Source organism: Mytilus trossulus, chromosome 13 (genome assembly GCF_036588685.1).
Source record: "Mytilus trossulus isolate FHL-02 chromosome 13, PNRI_Mtr1.1.1.hap1, whole genome shotgun sequence".
Taxonomy (NCBI): Eukaryota; Metazoa; Mollusca; class Bivalvia; order Mytilida; family Mytilidae; genus Mytilus; species Mytilus trossulus.
Genome location: NC_086385.1, coordinates 36248219 through 36266912, shown reverse-complemented (window position 1 = coordinate 36266912; position 18694 = coordinate 36248219). Strand labels below are relative to the sequence as shown.

Genomic DNA, 18694 nt, shown 5'->3' with positions numbered 1-18694 from the left:
TGTTCTAATTTTAGCCATGTCGGCCATTATGTTTGGTAGGCGGTGTCATCAGACACATTTTTCAAACTATATACCACAATGATAATTATCGCCAAGTTTGGTTTAATTCGGCCATGTAGTTTCAGAGAAGAAGATTTTTGTACAAGTTACAAAAACTGATGAAAATTTGTTAAAAATTGACTATAAAGGGCAATAACTCTTTAAGGGGTTGACTGACAATTTTGATCATGTTGACTTATTTGTAGGTTTTACTTTGCTGAACATTATTGCTGTTTACAGTTTATCTCTATCTATAATAGTATTCAAGATAATAACCAAAAACTGCAAAATTTCCTTAAAATAACCAATTCAGGGGCAGCAACCTAACAACTGGTTGTCCAATTCATCTGAAAATTCTAGGGCAGATAGATCTTGACCTGATTAACAATTTTACCCCATGTCAGATTTGCTCTAAATGTTTTGGTTTCAAAGATATAAGCCAAAATATACATTTTACCCCTGTGTTCTATTTTTAGCCATGGCGGCCATCTTGGTTGGATGGCCAGGTCACCGGACACATTTTTTAAACTAGATACCCCAAGGATGATTGTGGCCAAGTTTGGTAAAATTTGGCCCAGTAGTTTCAGAGGAGAAGATTTTTGTAAAAGTTTACGGACGACGGACGACAGACGACGGACGCCAAGTGATGAGAAAAGCTCACTTGACCTTTCAGGTCAGGTGAGCTAAAAAGGTGCCAGTCAGACTGTTAATGATTACCTATGGTTCTGTTTAGAAAGGCTTACAGTAAAACACAATGCAAATTCCTTGTAATTTATTAGTTTACATAATTCACTGGGAAAAATACAAAAATAATAGGAGCATAGAAAAAAAGTAAAAAAATAATTGTTAATATAAAATTAAACTTGCTTTAAACAACAAATGCTTAACAAAATATAAAAGCCTACAAAAACAGATATCAAAATCACATCTGCACTTCATTAAAATTCAATTATATAAAACATATCTTGCTCTAAATGTCATATCAAATTTTGTAAAATTAAGAACAATAAACAAGAGTGTCTGGATGGGGATCTACATTTTAGTATATGCCATTTGTATCTCAATTCTTTATACATGTACATGATGTAGCACCTTATTTTACTTTCTATTCTTTATTTATTGTCATATTTTTCTCTATACTGAAAACTCCACCAAGACCCTCATAAATGCAGTTAGAATGGATGTATATGAGGATGAATTAATCAGTTTTTAGGGCAGAGGGGTTCACAACCATAGAATAAAAGGGCAGATCAGACCAGATTTTTGTCAAAAAGGGATATCCATATCATGTATTAAAATAAGAACTACTGAAATAATTGAATAAATTAATGATTTTTTGCTGGATTTAAGGGATTTATGGTTGTAAATGACTTTTTGCAGTAGTTAATTTTGAATTTTAAACACTCATAAGTTTATATTTTCCTTCAAAAAACTATGGTCGAAATCTACAAGAGTTAATGCGATTAATTAGTTGCTGTTTAATGCTGCTTTCCAAACTATTATGTAGTTTCATGGCAGGAAGTTTTTATCAGTGGAGGAAGCCTAAGTACCCAGGAAAACTAACAATCTTAATAAATTAAAATTTAGTCAATTCCTCAGATTTGACAGGCTAGTGATGCAGTGACCACTCTGCAACATAGGCCTCGAAGGAGCAAGTGAAAATATAAATGCAGAAAATAAATTCTAGAATCCTTAATCCCTGAACATCATTATTTAAGGTGGGAAATATAATTTGATTGCAATTTTATACCATGGTAACCTATTTTTATTATGAATGTAAGACAATATTTAGGTGTCCCCTAGAAACTACAGACATGTTATCTATCTGTGCAATGTCACTAAATATTATCTCTTTTTTATGCCTTTACAAAAGGGAAAAGTCAAGAAAATGGTGGTTTAATCTTACATCGTTACACCTATGAAAAAGTATAGATTAGAAAAATAAAAGCATACTTTATTGATTAAACTAAATGCAAAAAGTATATAAAAAACAACATTAAAATCTAAATAACATTAAAAAAAAAATCATTAGTAAAAAACTTACATTGTTTGCAATAATGATTGTCCATTTAATCAGTGCATAAAAATGATTAAAGTCCATAATCTTATATCACAGAGCTCATAATTGGCCAATGCATGAATAAATTGAACAAGAAAAATAATAGTGGAACCTTTACTTTAAGGGTGGGTTGGTGATTTTTGCTAATCTGTAAAATAGGTGTATTTAACTGTCAACCGCACGATTTGCTAAATTTTATATAACTTTCATTCCATTGTAAAGACAATTAAAAATATATGATACATTTACTGTATCTGAAAATGCATGCATTGACCTATTTCAAAAATAAATTGTAAAGCTATGTTTACCATAGAAAATACCAACAAATAATATATATAACAACACAATATTTACAAAAAATGCATAAAATTTGTCTTTGAAATATCACAGCTGTAGCTTGAAGTTATAAGATGATATCAATTCTTCATAATTTCAGAAAACAAATTTTAAACAGGATTACATAATTATATATTGGTTCTCCACCAAATACATTTTTTTTATGTCACTGCATGGACATCCATTGTTAAAAATGCTGCTATTCAAGCATAGGATTTTTATATACCAGTATACTTTTTTTTGATGCAAAAATGACAAATTAAACCTTAGTTAAATTCTATGACATTCATTTAAAGTAACAATATGGCAGCAAATTTGAAAATATAACATGGTTTTCCCAAACTTGAATGTGTTTGTGAAAATAAGAAACAATTAAAATGAAAATTATTTCACCGGAATTTAAATGCAGTTTTCATCAATGGTTTTAGTGGTGTCATTGCAAAATAAAATGTTATTTTATCAAAATAAAATGTTACAAATACATGCATTAGAAAAAGGAACAACACAGTAAAAAAAAATGCAAAAATCGGTAAAAATGCTGTAAGTTTGTTCACCTGAATTATAAAAATAAATTATTGTAAATAAATAATGAATGTATAAATTGTCAGATGAATAAGTATGGATTTTGCACATAAGGAAATGCATTTATTTTGGTTATAACTACTAAAAAAAATTGTAGAAAAAATATTTCTTCTTACTAGCAAACAACAGAATCAAAATGTGTCCGACAAGAGGTTGCCCTTGTCTACTTAGACATTTAAAAAATTAAATTTGTATAGAATGTACAGCATAACAACAAAATCAGGGGAAATAACTCACTTAATTTCATGTAATTTTGAAAACAAATTATAAATTTTTCATAATTACTTAGCCACTCAACATACACACTTTATGGTTAATTTCATGGGTTATTTAATATTCAGGATATGTTATGATGCCTATCAATGCTCTCATTTCAAAATGAATAAATAAAAAGATACACAGATGTCTTAGAAGTGCCTTAGTTCACTATGATGGTAAAACATGTCTGACCACATGGGCTGCCTCTACAACAGTCTGTGCTACGGGTCTCTGTACACGTGGATCTGTCACTGGAACATTTAGTCTGAAAAAAATTAAAATTAAACGTTTCAATACACTGACAAATAAATTCCTATAAATTTGTCAAAATGAGATGTGGTATAATTGCAAATCCACCAAAACTTAAATGGCAGGGATTTTCAACTAAAGCTGGTCTCTGACTACAGTGCATTCAACAATGAGAAAACTCAACAGTATTGTATAGCAAGCTGTAAAAGGATCCTGTATGACAAAAAATTGACCAATTTCAAAAAGAACACATATAAAAAAATTTGGAATATATCAAATCAGCATGAAAAAAATATTAAAATGATTTAAGACCTATGTACAGAAATAAATTACCATTCCTACCCTTCCACATATATCATAATGGAATAACCCTAATTTAGTATGGTAATTTTTACACACTGTACTTTTTGTTGTCTGCTAAGATATTAATAATATCTGCTTTTTCTTTTTTCTTTTTTGATTGAGCATGATTTTGTTGTTGATTTTTTTGTGCTTACTTTTTTTCAAACTTAATTTAGGTCCTCACTTTTGGTTTTCTAAACTTTTTATCTCATCGGTACCAGACAAAAATTGTTCCATAAACGTACGATGTGCAATAAATTATCTTTTTTTTTACTTACTTGACATTTGTTTTATTGTTGACAATAAACAATGGATTGACTTGGCTGATAATTTCATCATTGACAGAGATTCCATCCAGGTACTGCTTCAGTAGGGTTCGCAGCTGTTGGTTTTCTTGGACTAGACCCATCTTTTCTTTATCTAGAGCTAACTTGTCTAAGAATACTTTGTTAAATCTCTTCCAGAAATTTTCCATTGAAGAATATTCATGCATGATCTGAAAAAGATTTAAGAACCATTACCATAAGTGAAAAGTTGTTATGGGGTTTAAAAATGTAGTTAACAATGGGTAATCAACGAAAAAAATAAAGGACAAAAAATAGAACAGAGAAACAAGATACAAAATAAATAATAGACAGTAATGAATAAAACATTGAAAAATAGAAACCAATCGTCACAAAACATTAGAGTCTTCTAATCCCAGGGATGGGCACGATTACTGACAAATGTAATCGATTAATAATCGATTACATGAAGGTGTTTTGTGCAATCGATTATTAATCGATTACTCAGAATTTTGCATGTAATCAATTGCAATCGATTACTTTATCAAAAGTAATTACATTACTTTTCGATTACTGTCAATTACATGCTTTACAATTAAAAAAAAATATAGTGAGTTAAACACAATTATGTTGCTCAACATTTGTATAGTGGAAGTTTAGTACTTCACCTAAAAACAGCATTTAAAACATTGTTTCCAAATTATAGGTTGACAGTTATTATCTAGATGGAATCTCTTACTGAGGATCAGAATTATTAAGAAAAAATCTTGAAATTTTGACTCTGAACATGAATTAGAATGACTTGTCTTCCATCAATCACTTATTTATATGTTTACGTTTTTTTTCAATACGTTTGTATTCATATTGAATTTAGTACGCTTTTTGGGTTTTTAAAGAAAAAGAAAATATAAAAAAAATAGAATTATTAATTAGTTCAGCTAATTTTAAAGATAAAAAAAAAGACTAATCCAGAACCTCTTATATAGTATGCAGTGGTTGTTAAGTTTTAACATTTCAGAGATTTTTGCATGTATTTAAGAGGAAAGCATTCATTCAATTTAAAAAAAAATCAACATTTATTAAAATCTTAAAAGAGGGGCTAAAGATACCAAAGGGCAGTAAAATTCATGCCATTGCTAAAAAAGAAAAACTGACAAATAATAGTACACAAGACACTATATAGAAAGTCAAAGAATTAAAAGTATTTTTACCTGAGCCAGGGGTTCATAACCTCGTTCTAACATGGCTGTTTGGACATCATCCTGTTCCTCCTGAGTCAGAGAGGAGGCATAGAATGGAAGCACCTTCTCCTCTTCAGTCTCAAGCTTACGGCACATTTCGGCTAGTTTCAATATCACAGTGACCTGAAAATACAAAAGGTGACTGTATGACTGTCTGAGGTAAATTAGAGAGAATCATTTTGATAATCTTGATCATTCATTGAATTATAGCTTCTTGAATTTTCTTTATCATTCTGATCACTAATTTATTCATCAACTACATCACTTGTGATTTATTTTAATTTGAATTGTTGGGTTTTGTTTCGGGGGAAAGGGTGCTCTTATTCCACTTGTCAGTAGACCACAATATATGTATCCCTTGTTAAAATATAACAAAGATATGAAACAATAATAACAAACAGCTACTACTCAAATACTAATTATGAAATACATTTAAGGATTCTTTAAAATAGCCTTATAATAGTACAGCACCCAAAAACAGATATGATACATGTATTTAGTGCATAGTGTAAAAGATATGTACCAAAAACAAGACATTCAATTTTAAATCGTATGGTCAATGGTTAAAGTATACACAACCTACACTGCAAAGTGGCAAATTTCCACCAAAAAATTATTTTAACTAAAACACTTATTGTGTATTGTATGAAAAAAATATATTTAAGCAATCAATAAATTGGGGTTTTATTTTAAATCCAATTTTTTAGACCATCATGCAAGACATTACTGGTATATTTATGTATTGTCAAATTTGATTTCGATTTTTAACTTTGTTCTTTTTTTTATCTTATTCTTATTTTGTTAACATACCTTCTCATTTTGTCTTTTTAGTTCTTTCATAGCAGAATTACTTTCTAGTGTCATTTTTGTTAGCTTGTCCCTCTCTCGCTCTCGTAACTTATTCATCTGTGCTTTCAAATCTTGAAAGTGGGCTAACATCTTTTCTCTTTCCTGTAAAAAAGATTTTTCTTTAATATCATATGTAACATCAGGATCCTTTTCTATGACCTCATATAATCTTTTTACAATCATGTTCATTGATGCAGAAAAGGTTCATCAAACCACAGAAACTTTTTTTTTAGTATTGAAATAAATTGCAGACTGGGGTTATATTGACAATATGACATATACCTCAACAAAAATAACATTCATCAAAAACTTAAACCTGAAGTGGGACAGATGGACAAACAAACAGATAAACAGACAAACCAGACCAAAACACATAATGCCCCTAAGAGGGGCATACAAATAAGTACATCTCTTTCCATATTATCATTATATCAAGCATTAAGTACCTAAATACTATAAAGAGGGATTAACAAATTAATAGAATAATGAAAATGAATTCTTGGATATTAACATATTGTAGATATGAAAAGACTGATAAAATTTACTTACCTCTTTCAGTTGTTTATTTCTTTCTTCACATTCTTTTGCATTGGCCATCATTTTATTTTTCAATTGTGAAATATTGTCCTAAAAATATAATTTCTTTGTTAGTCTAAACTACTTAGTAGATAATCATCATAAGTGAATACAATATTTATGGGTTTTCTACAGTTTCTCTTTTTTAGTCTTAATTATAACTAAACAGTAAATAAGTCACTTTTCAAAAAAATATTTTGATAGAATTCGCTTACTTTTCTGGAGCACATGAGATCACATGTTTTTGATACGGCTCTTGTTGTGCAATCTTTAATTTTCAATTTTGTGTTTGTATACTGTTGTTTGTCTTTTTTGTATTTTGACATGTCATTGTTATTTTTTTTGTATATAAACAAGTTCAAATATTCTTTTGGCAACTTTCGCCTCTCTTTCCCCTATATTTTTTTTTTGGGGGGGGGGGGGGGGGGGGGGCAGGAAAACAGCACCAAGATAGGGCAAACTGTGTTCCTGCCATTAAAAAAAGCACAAATTTCCCATTCCCGGTAATACAAAATTTGCTGCTTTTTACAGTAATATTTTCTATTCATAAATTAAAAAAAAAATCAATGAAAGTTTTTTTTTCTATTAAAATAGCTATAGCTGTCAAAATTAATAGATATTGATGCACAATTATGACATCTTACCGATAACTTATTAATTCTTCTCATCTGTGAATCTATTTCCTGTGCAGCATGATCATCTTTGCGTTTATATTCCTCAAATTCATTCTTCCTACTTTTTGTAGAATTTAGATAGGCATCCAAAGCCTGCTCAAACTGTCTCATTAATTCTTTTTGTTTTTCAAACAGGAGGACCTTTAACCCATGTTTCTCCTCAGTATCCTAAAATTAAGGAATTGTTATTCAATGCACAGATTTAGACCCCCTCTCGTAACTACAATGTACATATATTAAAATGCAGACTCTTAACAAGTATCACACCAAATGTTGGCTTATACCTATCAAAATTCTTCTTAGATTAATGGTTCCATCTATACAGGTTTAGACTTTAATTTGTTGGATAGTTGTAAACTTATAGACCACTTTCAAGTTTGTATTTCACCAGAAAAAAACTCATCATTTACCTTAACATCACCTGTATACCTAGGCCTGTACTATTAACGTTCATCAAGTTTCTTAATGATCGTCATTATGCAGGATAAACTAGAATAATGTTTGTTCTGTAGGCTCTTAATCAAAATTCTGTAATGACAGCAGTGCTAATTGTCAATTATGAGAATTCAATTTGCCTTAGTATACGTGCAATTCATCATCATAGTTCTCAAACCAATCACTCAACATGGGAAAGGAAGTGGTGGCGCCCCTAAACACATGAATGATGTTCACTTAAACCAAAGTTTTTGACAGAAACGCATCGAACTGGAAAGTTTTCTACAGCTCCTTTTATTCCTTGTAAGACCTTATACCCTTACAATACTCAAATGAACAAGACTTAGTTGATGAAAACATTTTAAACAGGATAAATTCATTAAAGCATAGAGCTCTTTTTGTTACCTTAGTAACAATCAACTTATTCAATAATACTACTGTTTTTGGTGGGTATAAATTTTCATGGATTGAGAGAAAATTATATTTTTTGTGGATATTTGATTTTATACATAATTTTGTTAAAGCATACCTGCCAACTTTCACGATTTAGGCGTGTACTTCACGATTTTTACCCTTTGTCACGATTACACGATCGTGTTCCTGAAAAACCCTCTAAAACACGATTTGGTGAAAATCTACACGAAAAATATTGTTGTTCCCGATTTTACACTGTGTACAATGGAGGAAATCGTGTTTAGCCAAACAAATTGTGTGTTTCTCATGATCAAATCAATCAGCCAATCAAAAACGTTTTCTCTCAAGATTGTTTTAACATGCTAGATATTGAACTTGTGTTGTATTCCTCTGTTGCTCAGAATTGTAAAAACGTGAACATGTCAAATGATTTTTCAATTGCAAGGAGGTTCTTACACAGAATAAGAATAAAAGCATGGCTGATTGACAAAGACAATGATGCAGTACTACCATGAATATAATAAATAGTAGTGTATTTACTAATTTAATGACATTACATGTACACTTGGTGTAACATAATTTTATTTATGTATAAGTATTCAATCATTTAAAGTATAATGAACTATTCATTATTTTTCATTTTGACCCCCAACCCCACCCACATCAACATGAGGAATCCCTTAAATGAGGGACTACCCTTAGTCAAGGGGCCACTCTTGTAAAAATAAAATAGAAAAATGTAAATTTATTAACTTGAAAATGGGAAATTCTGACATTATATTTGGAACAGATTCTTAAATGAAGAGTCCTATTATTTTGAATAATAAAGAAGATATAAGGCCAAGAACATAACAAAATTCTTGGACATGTGTTGACCATATTATACCAGATAGATCATAAGATGTATAGTTCTTTGGGAAAAGTTTCTTCAAATAATATGAATGTGTGCTCAATTGCACTTAAAAAGTGGTTTTTACTGTCCTAACATTTAGGGGGGATCCCTATGTGTTGTTCCCAACCTGATAAAGGTCCTTCCTTGTGTATAATTTTAAATTTGAAAAGTCAACAACTATTATGTATCCTTACACATGAAAATAATTCCTGGTCTTACAGCTACATGTTCATATTTTCTGCTGATATAATAACTAGAATCATGCAAATAAACTTAAGAAAAAGGGATGTAAGCTCATCTTACAAATCATGCAAATATGACACTTTTTTTAGACTATAAAACAGCACGCGCAAAATAGTCGTCGCAAAGAATTTTAACCTTTGAAATTGTTGTCGCGCGCTAAAACCCCCATGGACATTTTCAAAAGTTGGCAGGTATGTTAAAGTCTGAATACAAGCCAATAAAAAAATAAACAGTTCCTTGAACATTTAAATTTGTGAGTGATTTGTTACCCCTGAAATCCACTAAATTAAGTATCCCATGAATAATGATGAATTATAACGTATAAATTAGAAAATGTATTTGGTCCTGTTGAACATTAATAGTCATTTAAATATAATACAGACAGGTACCTTGTTTTTAATTTCATCACAAAAACTTTCAAATTCAGCTCGCGCCTCATTTTCACGATCTTGGAAGTTTTGATCCATAGCAAACAAAATGTCAGCTATATCATTCATTTCAACCCCATGCTGTTCTATCATAAGTGCTCTTTCCGTGTCAAATTCTTCCCGGATAAGGGCTAACTCATCTTCATAATATATCTGTAATTTGTTTAACCTTTCTTCTTGTATGTCTATAAAATAAAATATAAAAATTTAAAAAAACTGAGATCATTTCAGATAAATATTTAATTGCAGAATCTATGGTTTATGGATTTTAGGCAGTAGTATGTTTTTGCCATAACTTGTGCAAAGAGAAACTTGCGTATTTTTTTAAAATGAAATTTAAAAGTGTGTTGTAATCTTGATCATAGAAAGTATACTAGAACTAAATTTGAAAATAATTATATAAAGTCAACATTACTTTTTAACTTTACTTTATATCATGTCATCATGTAAACAACAGAAATCAAAGCCTTTCTTTTTTGCTCTATCATCCCACAGTGTAAGTTATTTTTTACATACATGTACATGTAGGTTTATTCCTTTTAGGAACCTATAAATATATACATTTCAATTTTCAGATTTTTCAGGTTTAGCAATAATAACTAGAGGCTCTAAAGAGCCTGTGTCGCTCACTTTGGTCTATGTGAATATTAAACAAAAGAAGCAGATGGATTCATGACAAAATTGTGTTTTGGTGATGGTGATGTGTTTGTACATCTTACTTTACTGAACATTCTTGCTGCTTACAATTATCTCTATCTATAATGAACTTGGCCCAGTAGTTTCAGTGGACAATGTTAGTAAAAATAACAAATTTTATGAAAATTGTTAAAAATTGACTATAAAGGACAATAACTCCTTAGGGGTCGGGTCAATTGACCATTTTGGTCATGTTGATTCATTTTTAGATCTTACTTTGCTGAACATTATTGCTGTTTACAGTTTATCTCTTTCTATAATAATATTCAAGATAATAACCAAAAACAGCAAAATTTCCTTAAAATTACCAATTCAGGGGCAGCAACCCAACAACGGGTTTTCCGATTCATCTGAAAATTTCAGGCCAGATAGATCTTGACCTGATAAACAATTTTACCCCCATGTCATATTTGCTTTAAATGCTTTGGTTTTTGAGTTATAAGCCAAAAACTGCGTTTTACCCTCTATGTTCTATTTTTAGCCATGGCGGCCATCTTGGTTGGTTTGGCGGGTCACGCCAGACATTTTTTAAACAAGATACCCCAAAGCTGATTGTGGCCAAGTTTGGATTAATTTGGCCAGGCAGTTTCAGAGGAGAAGATTTTTGTAAAAGAAATATAAAATTTACGAAAAATTGTTAAAAATTGACTTTAAAGTGCAATAACTCCTAAAGGGGTATTTGTAAATCTTACTTTGCTGAACATTATTGCTGTTTACAGTTTATCTCTATCTATAATAATATTCAAGATAATAACCAAAAACAGCAAAATTTCCCTAAAATTACCAATTCAGGCACAGCAACCCTACAACGGGTTGTCCGATTCATCTGAAAATTTCAGGGCAGATAGATTTTGATCTGATAAACAAATTTACCCCAAATCAGATTTGCTCTAAATGCTTTTGTTTTTGAGTTATAAGCCAAAAACTGCCTTTTGCCCCTATGTTCTATTTTTAGCCATGGTGGTCATCTTGGTTGGTTGACCAGGTCACGCCACACATTTTTTAAACTAGATACCCCAATGATGATTGTGGCCAAGTTTGGTTTAATTTGGCCCAGTAGTTTCAGAGAAGAAGATTTTTGTAAAAGATATATAAAATTAACGAAAAATGGTTAAAAATTGACTTTAAAGGGCAATAACTCTTAAAGGGGTCAACTGACCATTTTGGTCATGTTGACTTATTTGTAAATCTTACTTTGTTGAACATTATTGCTGTTTACAGTTTATCTCTATCTATAATTATATTCAAGATAATAACCAAAAACAGCAAAATTTCCCTAAAATTACCAATTCAGGGGCAGCAACCCAACAATGGGTTGTCCAATTCATCTGAAAATATCAGGGCAGATAGATCTTGACCTGATTGACAATTTTACAACAGTCAGATTTGCTCTAAATGCTTTGGTTTTTGAGTTATAAGCCAAAAACTGCATTTTACCCCTATGTTCTATTTTTAGCCATGGCGGCCATCTTGGTTGGTTTGGCGGGTCACGCCACTTATTTTTTAAACTAGATACCTCAATGATGATTGTGGCCAAGTTTGGTTCAATTTGGCCCAATAGTTTCAGAGAAGATTTTTGTAAAAGTTAACGACGACGGACGACGACGACAGACGCCTTTGGGCCAGGTGAGCTAAAAACTCAGTACTGAATTTCATTCTTAAAAGTTTTATATTGCATTAATAAGATTTCACATGTTTTGCCACTGGTCAAGGATTTGCAATTATATATAACGCATGCATTAATTTCTGAACTAACAGTAGTTACCAAATAAACTATCAACAGCCTGTAAATGACTACGGAGAGCCATAGCATATTGTTCCTCTGCTTCCTGTAAATCTTTGGCGAGAGATTTAATCGTGGCATCTTTCCTGTCTACGATTCTTTCAAATGTCTGACTGAGAATTTCAATTTCTTTGCGTAGTTCTTTAGATTTAGCCTCTCTCATTATGTTTCTCCATTGATGATTCAGTTTGTTTAAATTGTATTTGGTTGCTCGTTCTTCTTTTGATAGTTTGTCCTGTAATAAAGGAAGATTTTCATAAAAGCTAGTTTACAGTGATCTAAATGTGTATTTAATAAATGTTTTCAGTATTTCAAGTGAGATTAAGGTTTAAACATGTTAAAGTGTCTGCTATAATAGTTACAAAAAGAAATTTCATCGTCAATATAAAAAAATGTCAGTTACTGTCAATCTTCTTAAAATAGTTCCTGTGTCCATTCCTTGTATGTAAGTGTAACATGAACATTGGTTGATTGGACCTGTATTTCCATCATTCATATATTAAGTTAGAGATTATATGAAAACTGTGTAAAGAATTCCAACAATAAGCAAAACCTTACCCATATATACTGTTTAGAAATCTGCATGGTTTATAAGAGACTTTGGTATGGCTGAATGTGAAACAAAATATATGACAAACAGCAACGACCACTTTCTAGTTCATTCTGTCACCAGAAAAACTTGTCAATTATGCGCGCCTTTATGACGGCATTTACCAGATAGAGGGAACCGCCTGTATCCTTGCACTATCAACGTTCATCAAGCGTCTTAGTGATCATCATTGTGCAGGATAAACCAGAAATATTCGGTTTGTTTTGTAAGTACTTAACAGAGCTCCAGATAAGAATTCACAAATTGGGGTTTTTACCCACCATTTTCTTATATAATTGGGTGATAAAGTTTTTTAATTGCATTATCATTTCCAATTCACCCCTCAGGTTAATATCATATTGGGTTTTTCACCACCAAACTCCTTCATGTATTGGGTTTTTCCATTGACACAATATAGAATATTTAGGCACTATCAACCCCAATTTTTTTCCATCTTTAATTAATATGTTTCTGTCTTTGTTTAGCTCTTTTATTTGGTTAAGGGTTATGGTTAGGGTTATTTGCTAGCTGTTTTATTTGGTTAATTCACTGAGGAGTTTAATTTGTATCCCGTTTCAAACCTTTTTTCAGTTTTGTATTTTCTCACAAAAAGGATATGTGTATTCACAGGCACTCGTCTTAAACCTTTATATAATAAATTCTGAGACCAGTGCCTGATCAGTGGCTGTGTGCATGATGTGTGTGTTCATTAGTTAACTGTAAAATGAATAAAAAATAGTATATAAACTCTAATTATACTTGAATGATTTTCTTTTATTTAATTTACATAAATCTGGGTTTAGTTGTCTTTTATTAGAACTTTTGGTTTCTGATGCTTTATCATTTCATAATGGATTTGGCCTTTCACGTTTTCCAACTGAATTAGTCTTTGATGAAACCCCTTGTTTATAATAGCAATGTTCTCGTTATGGTACGCACACACGTCTGTGCTTTCGATGGACGCTTCCTATAAACACTGGCTGAGTCTTGGTATCATTATAACTTTCCCTCAGTTTTCCAAAAGAAGCCCAAAACATGCTTCTATTCAATATTTTAACCGGACATTCACTTTTATTTTAATTCAATGTATGTTATGAAAAATCCAGAGCAATGCGAAAAAAATATGACTACATGACACACACTAATTGGATAAACACCGAGAAGATCGAAATGTTAACAAAAACACGTGTACCTTTTGAGCAACAGAAAACTCAAACAGGGACCCATTTCAGCTACTTGATGCAGGGATCTATTTTTAGAATGACAGGAAATTTCCAATTATGATTATAAAAATAGTTTACGCGACTACTGTAAACAGATAAGGGTAAATAACACAAACGGTAGCCAATAAAAGAGTTGAGAACTCATGGTTTTGGCATATAATTGGGTTTTCCGTTGAATTAATTGGGTTGTTGAACCCTTCAATGGACAATTGCATTGGGTTGTCTATTATTTGTTTTGCGTGATCACCCAAATACGCAGCTTATCTGGAGCTCTGAACTGTCTTAATTACATTCCCTAATGACTGCAGTGCTGATTGTCAATTATGAGAATTTTATTTGCAGAATAATTCGTGCAATATAACATTATAAATTTCCAACCACTCACGCAACATTGGAATGGAAGTGATGATGCCCCCATAACGCAAAAATGATGTTCACTAAAACCAGAGTTTTTGATGGAAATTTGAAAGTGGTCTATTATATTTAACTTTTTTCCTGTGTCAGTGCTGTTTAGTTTTAAACATATTTATTTATAGTGGATTGGGAAACAAGTTTTGCAACTTATATTAATCCCTTTCCACTTTGCGGGTGCGAGTGCTGCCTTGTAGCGGCATTAGCCTACTCTTTCGAAATGTGTCTTTAACGTGCAAGAGATGTGGCTCTCTCTTAACACGGCTCAGCCATTTATCGTCCCTTTTCGACGGACTATCATCGTTTCCTGAAGACCATACTCGCAGATGGTGTCAAGGGAGAGCCGAAAATTGAGTTCCTGAAATTTTCATCCCAAACGGGAATCGAACCAGGAACCTTTGTGTTAGTAGTCCGATGCACTAACCACTAAACCACAGCTCTCTCATAAAAAGCTGTGCATGTAAGGGTAGCATAGACATGAGATCTGTATTTTAATCAGTCATTGTACATAATTGTCTTATTGTAGATTTGTCTGTATTGTGTTGCCATAATCATTTATTGTTCATAATTTACAAAAAATGATTTAGTGCTAAAAACGTTATCTAATCTTATCTTTAATCTCTAGCAAATACCTTTAAGAACTGTGTTAACATGTCTTCTTTCTTCTTTTTCATTTCCTCTTCTTGAAGTCTTTTCTGTTCTTCATACGCCAATCTTTCCTCTTCTGTCATTTTAGACAGCTTTCCACCAGACTTCTTTCCTCCTTTTTTCTTAGGCATCTTGATTTAGTATGAAATGAATCTAATAATGGAAATCTGTAAAGTAAAACGAAGAAGATGTATGATTGCAGATGAGAAAACAGTCAGCCAGAGACCAAATGAATTAAAGTCAGCAACTAAAGCCCTTATAGAGTACTGTATGGCCTTCAACATTGACCAAAACCAATAACTCATCTATCAGACATTGAAATATACATACATGTACATCTTTGGAGTTATAAAACATTGAGTTTTTTTTCTTCAAACTGATTTTGTATTATCAAAATTTTCCAAACATTAATTTCATTTTTGACTCAATCTAGTGACCGAACTGCATTAAGGGGAGACAATGCAATTTTGCACTCAATATCCTAATATAGAATGACTGGGAAAGAAAGAATATTTGATAGATGTACAGTAAACGACCTTGGTTTTTGAAATTTGTGTTAAATGTAACAATATTTTTTCATTATTGTTTTTGTTTTCCAAGTAATCAAAGTCTGTTGTGGAATTTTTTATTTTATAAATTTAGTGACAAAATGATGAGAATAAGTATTGGGTCATCCTGAAAATTGTTAAGAAAATTGACAAGTGCTGGCAAGATCACTGGCAAGAACATATATAAACTGTATGAATATTACTACAATTTGTAACTGGTAAACAAATGACAATTTTTTTTTAAAAAGGATGTCTTTAGGATATTTGAAATCATAGTACAAGAAGAGAATTGTTGTTTAACTGAAGATATAAAGGTTATCTAATACAAATGTATGTACATGCATGAGTAGTATATATAAATATATATACATGTATATGTACCAGTAGTAGTTGCTCAAAAGTAGGTCTCATTGAGGTCTTATAATTAACATGACATGGGATTGGCTGATTATTTTTAAGTGCAACATGAAAGTCAAATAATTAGGCATGAAAACAGGTAATAAAGTCTGGCAGGAAACTTGAGGACTCAAAATCACATGCACAGTATATACATTGTATTAAGGTAACCAGAAGAGGGATAGGGGATTATCACTATACAATAAGCAGGATCCAGAATCAGATCCACCCACAACGCCAATATTTTCTAGTGGTTAATTTGATTTGATTAAGCCATCAGGTACCGCATGACCAGTAGTCACAGATATAATCTATGGATGGTACTGGCTGTTTAGTAGAGGTTCTGTCAGCTGTGAGATGTTTGGTACCCAAATGCAAAAAAGGGAAGTGTTGTATAACAGTAGTCCAAGATTACTCTGCCATCCAATGGCTGCTTTGCCAGACAAGCTGGGGCCATTGGATGTCAGAGATGTGGGGTCCTTTGTTGCTTTTGGTCAATCTGGAGCCTTCTGACTGCATTAAATCCATATTAATCAAAGTGAAAGTTAAAATGCTGGAATACATGTAGATGAATTTTTGTGAAAATTGTCCAAATATAAGAAATTAATGATTTCAAGTAGATGAAACTTACAAAAACAAATAGATTAATCAAAAATATATTGCCCCATTTACATTGTATATGGATCGAATGCCGCCAGTAGGCCCAAGAAGCAATGAAGCAGCGCATAAATTTTTGATGGGCAGATATCCACTTTTTGATATGGAACAAGCTCTGATCTCCCACGGACCCAGCTTATCTGGCAAACAGAGGTTGGACTACAAAGTACTACTAGTATCACAGTAGATTAAAATTCAGGTAGTCGAAATCCAGTAGAATATAATACAATTTGAACAGCACTTTTACCTATTAATTTAATGATGCAGATAGGTATTCTCTAACTCAATTTTCCTTTTTAGAATTTTGAAAACTTTGAATGTCCAAGACTTGTCTAAATATAAAGTATGAGCAACCTTGTGTCAAACAGGTCAGGAATAACCACCAATTGGTGGATTATACCTCAATTGACGTATAATCCACCAATTGAGGTATACTGGTATAGACCAATTGATGTATAATGCAAGTTTTTTGTAATTAAATGCTAGTGTGAGATAGGAGCATGATTTTGCAACTTACAACCTATTTCATGACCCTAATTGAGTCCTCCAAAAGTTTTAGTTTTTGTCAAAGCCTGCTGCATCTCTTGAGAATGCATGTGTACAACAATTCTTTTGTTGAAACATTTGTGCTATTGACCATGATTGACTTTTGATAATGAAAGTTAAGTATTAACAAAGAGCTCCATTCACCTGTGGAGTTGTACTCAAGATCACACGACTGCAGACAGTAATGATGTCCATTGACAGGTGATTACAGGTAAATTTGCCAATCAAGAATTGACAAGATAACAATAGAAAAAACTTCAAATACAATTATTGATTAAATGCAATATGTTATGTTACAATACTAAACTAGGAATGTTTGACAAGTTTTCATACCATAATATGGTTTTAAAAATACAATGCTCCATTTTGGTGGAATAATTTGTTTTGAAAAACAAGGAATTATACACCAATTGGTCTAGTCTATACCATTATATGTCAATTGGTGGATTATACGTCAATTGAGGTATAATCCACCAATTAGTGGTTATTCCTGACCTGTCAAATATACTCTGACGCATAAACTATGTGCATTATTTAGTGGATCTGTAAAACAATATTTATATGAAAATGAAATAGTATTGCAATACAATAAAAAGTAAAGAGACTCTTGTGAACACAAAGATAAATAAGTTTAGTTTGTCAACAAACCAGATGATGATCATAAAAAAGACCCGGGTATTGTCACTGGTAACGGAAGTAAACAATGCAAACTAAAACATAAAAGCAGACCGGACACGCACATGCTTGGTGCTTTCAACGAGGTCCGCTTCGAAAGGAGTTCGTTAACTCGGCCTAAAGTCATTTCGGCCTATATCAATCTCGGACGTTAACAAAATCGGACTATAACGAACTCGGCCTGCCTTTATCTAGAAAAAGAAATTTGGCGAACTCGGCCTTTGAATTATAAGTTGGGTTTTTGTAACAATTTTCTAATAATACATTTTTTTCTTCATTTTTTTAATTTTTGTAGTATGCTTCTACAAAGTCTAAGCATTTATCATGTATATATATGTTCCAGACCATATGAGTATTTGGACCGTACGCATACGCGTACGGTCCAGTACGAGCTGACCATACATGTTATTTGATCATATGAGTTTGATTAAAACAATTTTTATTTTTAGTTTTACAAATTGTTATTGATAATTTATTACAATTACATAGATAAAATGAAAAAACGAACAATTGAAATTAAGTATTTGTTTAATTGTAAATCTGAATCCTATTTTTGTACTCTCGCCCAAATTGACACAATTCATGTATTAACGTAATATTTTTTACATTTTCATGTATGCA

At 31.6% G+C, this 18694-nt stretch overlaps 1 protein-coding gene across 2 annotated transcripts; it reads right to left on the bottom strand.

Moving 5' to 3' along the window:
• Nucleotides 1-880: 880 nt before the first annotated feature.
• On the bottom strand, nucleotides 881-18147 carry LOC134693928 (dynein regulatory complex subunit 2-like). 2 transcript variants are annotated; one of them, XM_063554871.1, is made up of 10 exons: nucleotides 17370-17532; nucleotides 15236-15418; nucleotides 12363-12615; nucleotides 9863-10086; nucleotides 7460-7657; nucleotides 6789-6866; nucleotides 6201-6341; nucleotides 5361-5513; nucleotides 4144-4361; nucleotides 881-3539 (listed from the first exon to the last, which is right to left on the bottom strand). In XM_063554871.1, exons 2-10 carry the CDS (start codon nucleotides 15380-15382, stop codon nucleotides 3443-3445), a joined length of 1509 nt encoding a protein of 502 aa, XP_063410941.1. In that variant the 5' UTR covers nucleotides 15383-15418; nucleotides 17370-17532; the 3' UTR covers nucleotides 881-3442. The 2 variants fall into 2 exon arrangements, with proteins under 2 accessions (XP_063410941.1, XP_063410940.1); XM_063554870.1 differs by lacking the exon at nucleotides 17370-17532 and adding an exon at nucleotides 18047-18147 and having other exon boundaries at nucleotides 882-3539.
• Between the last annotated feature and the right edge of the window lie 547 nt (nucleotides 18148-18694).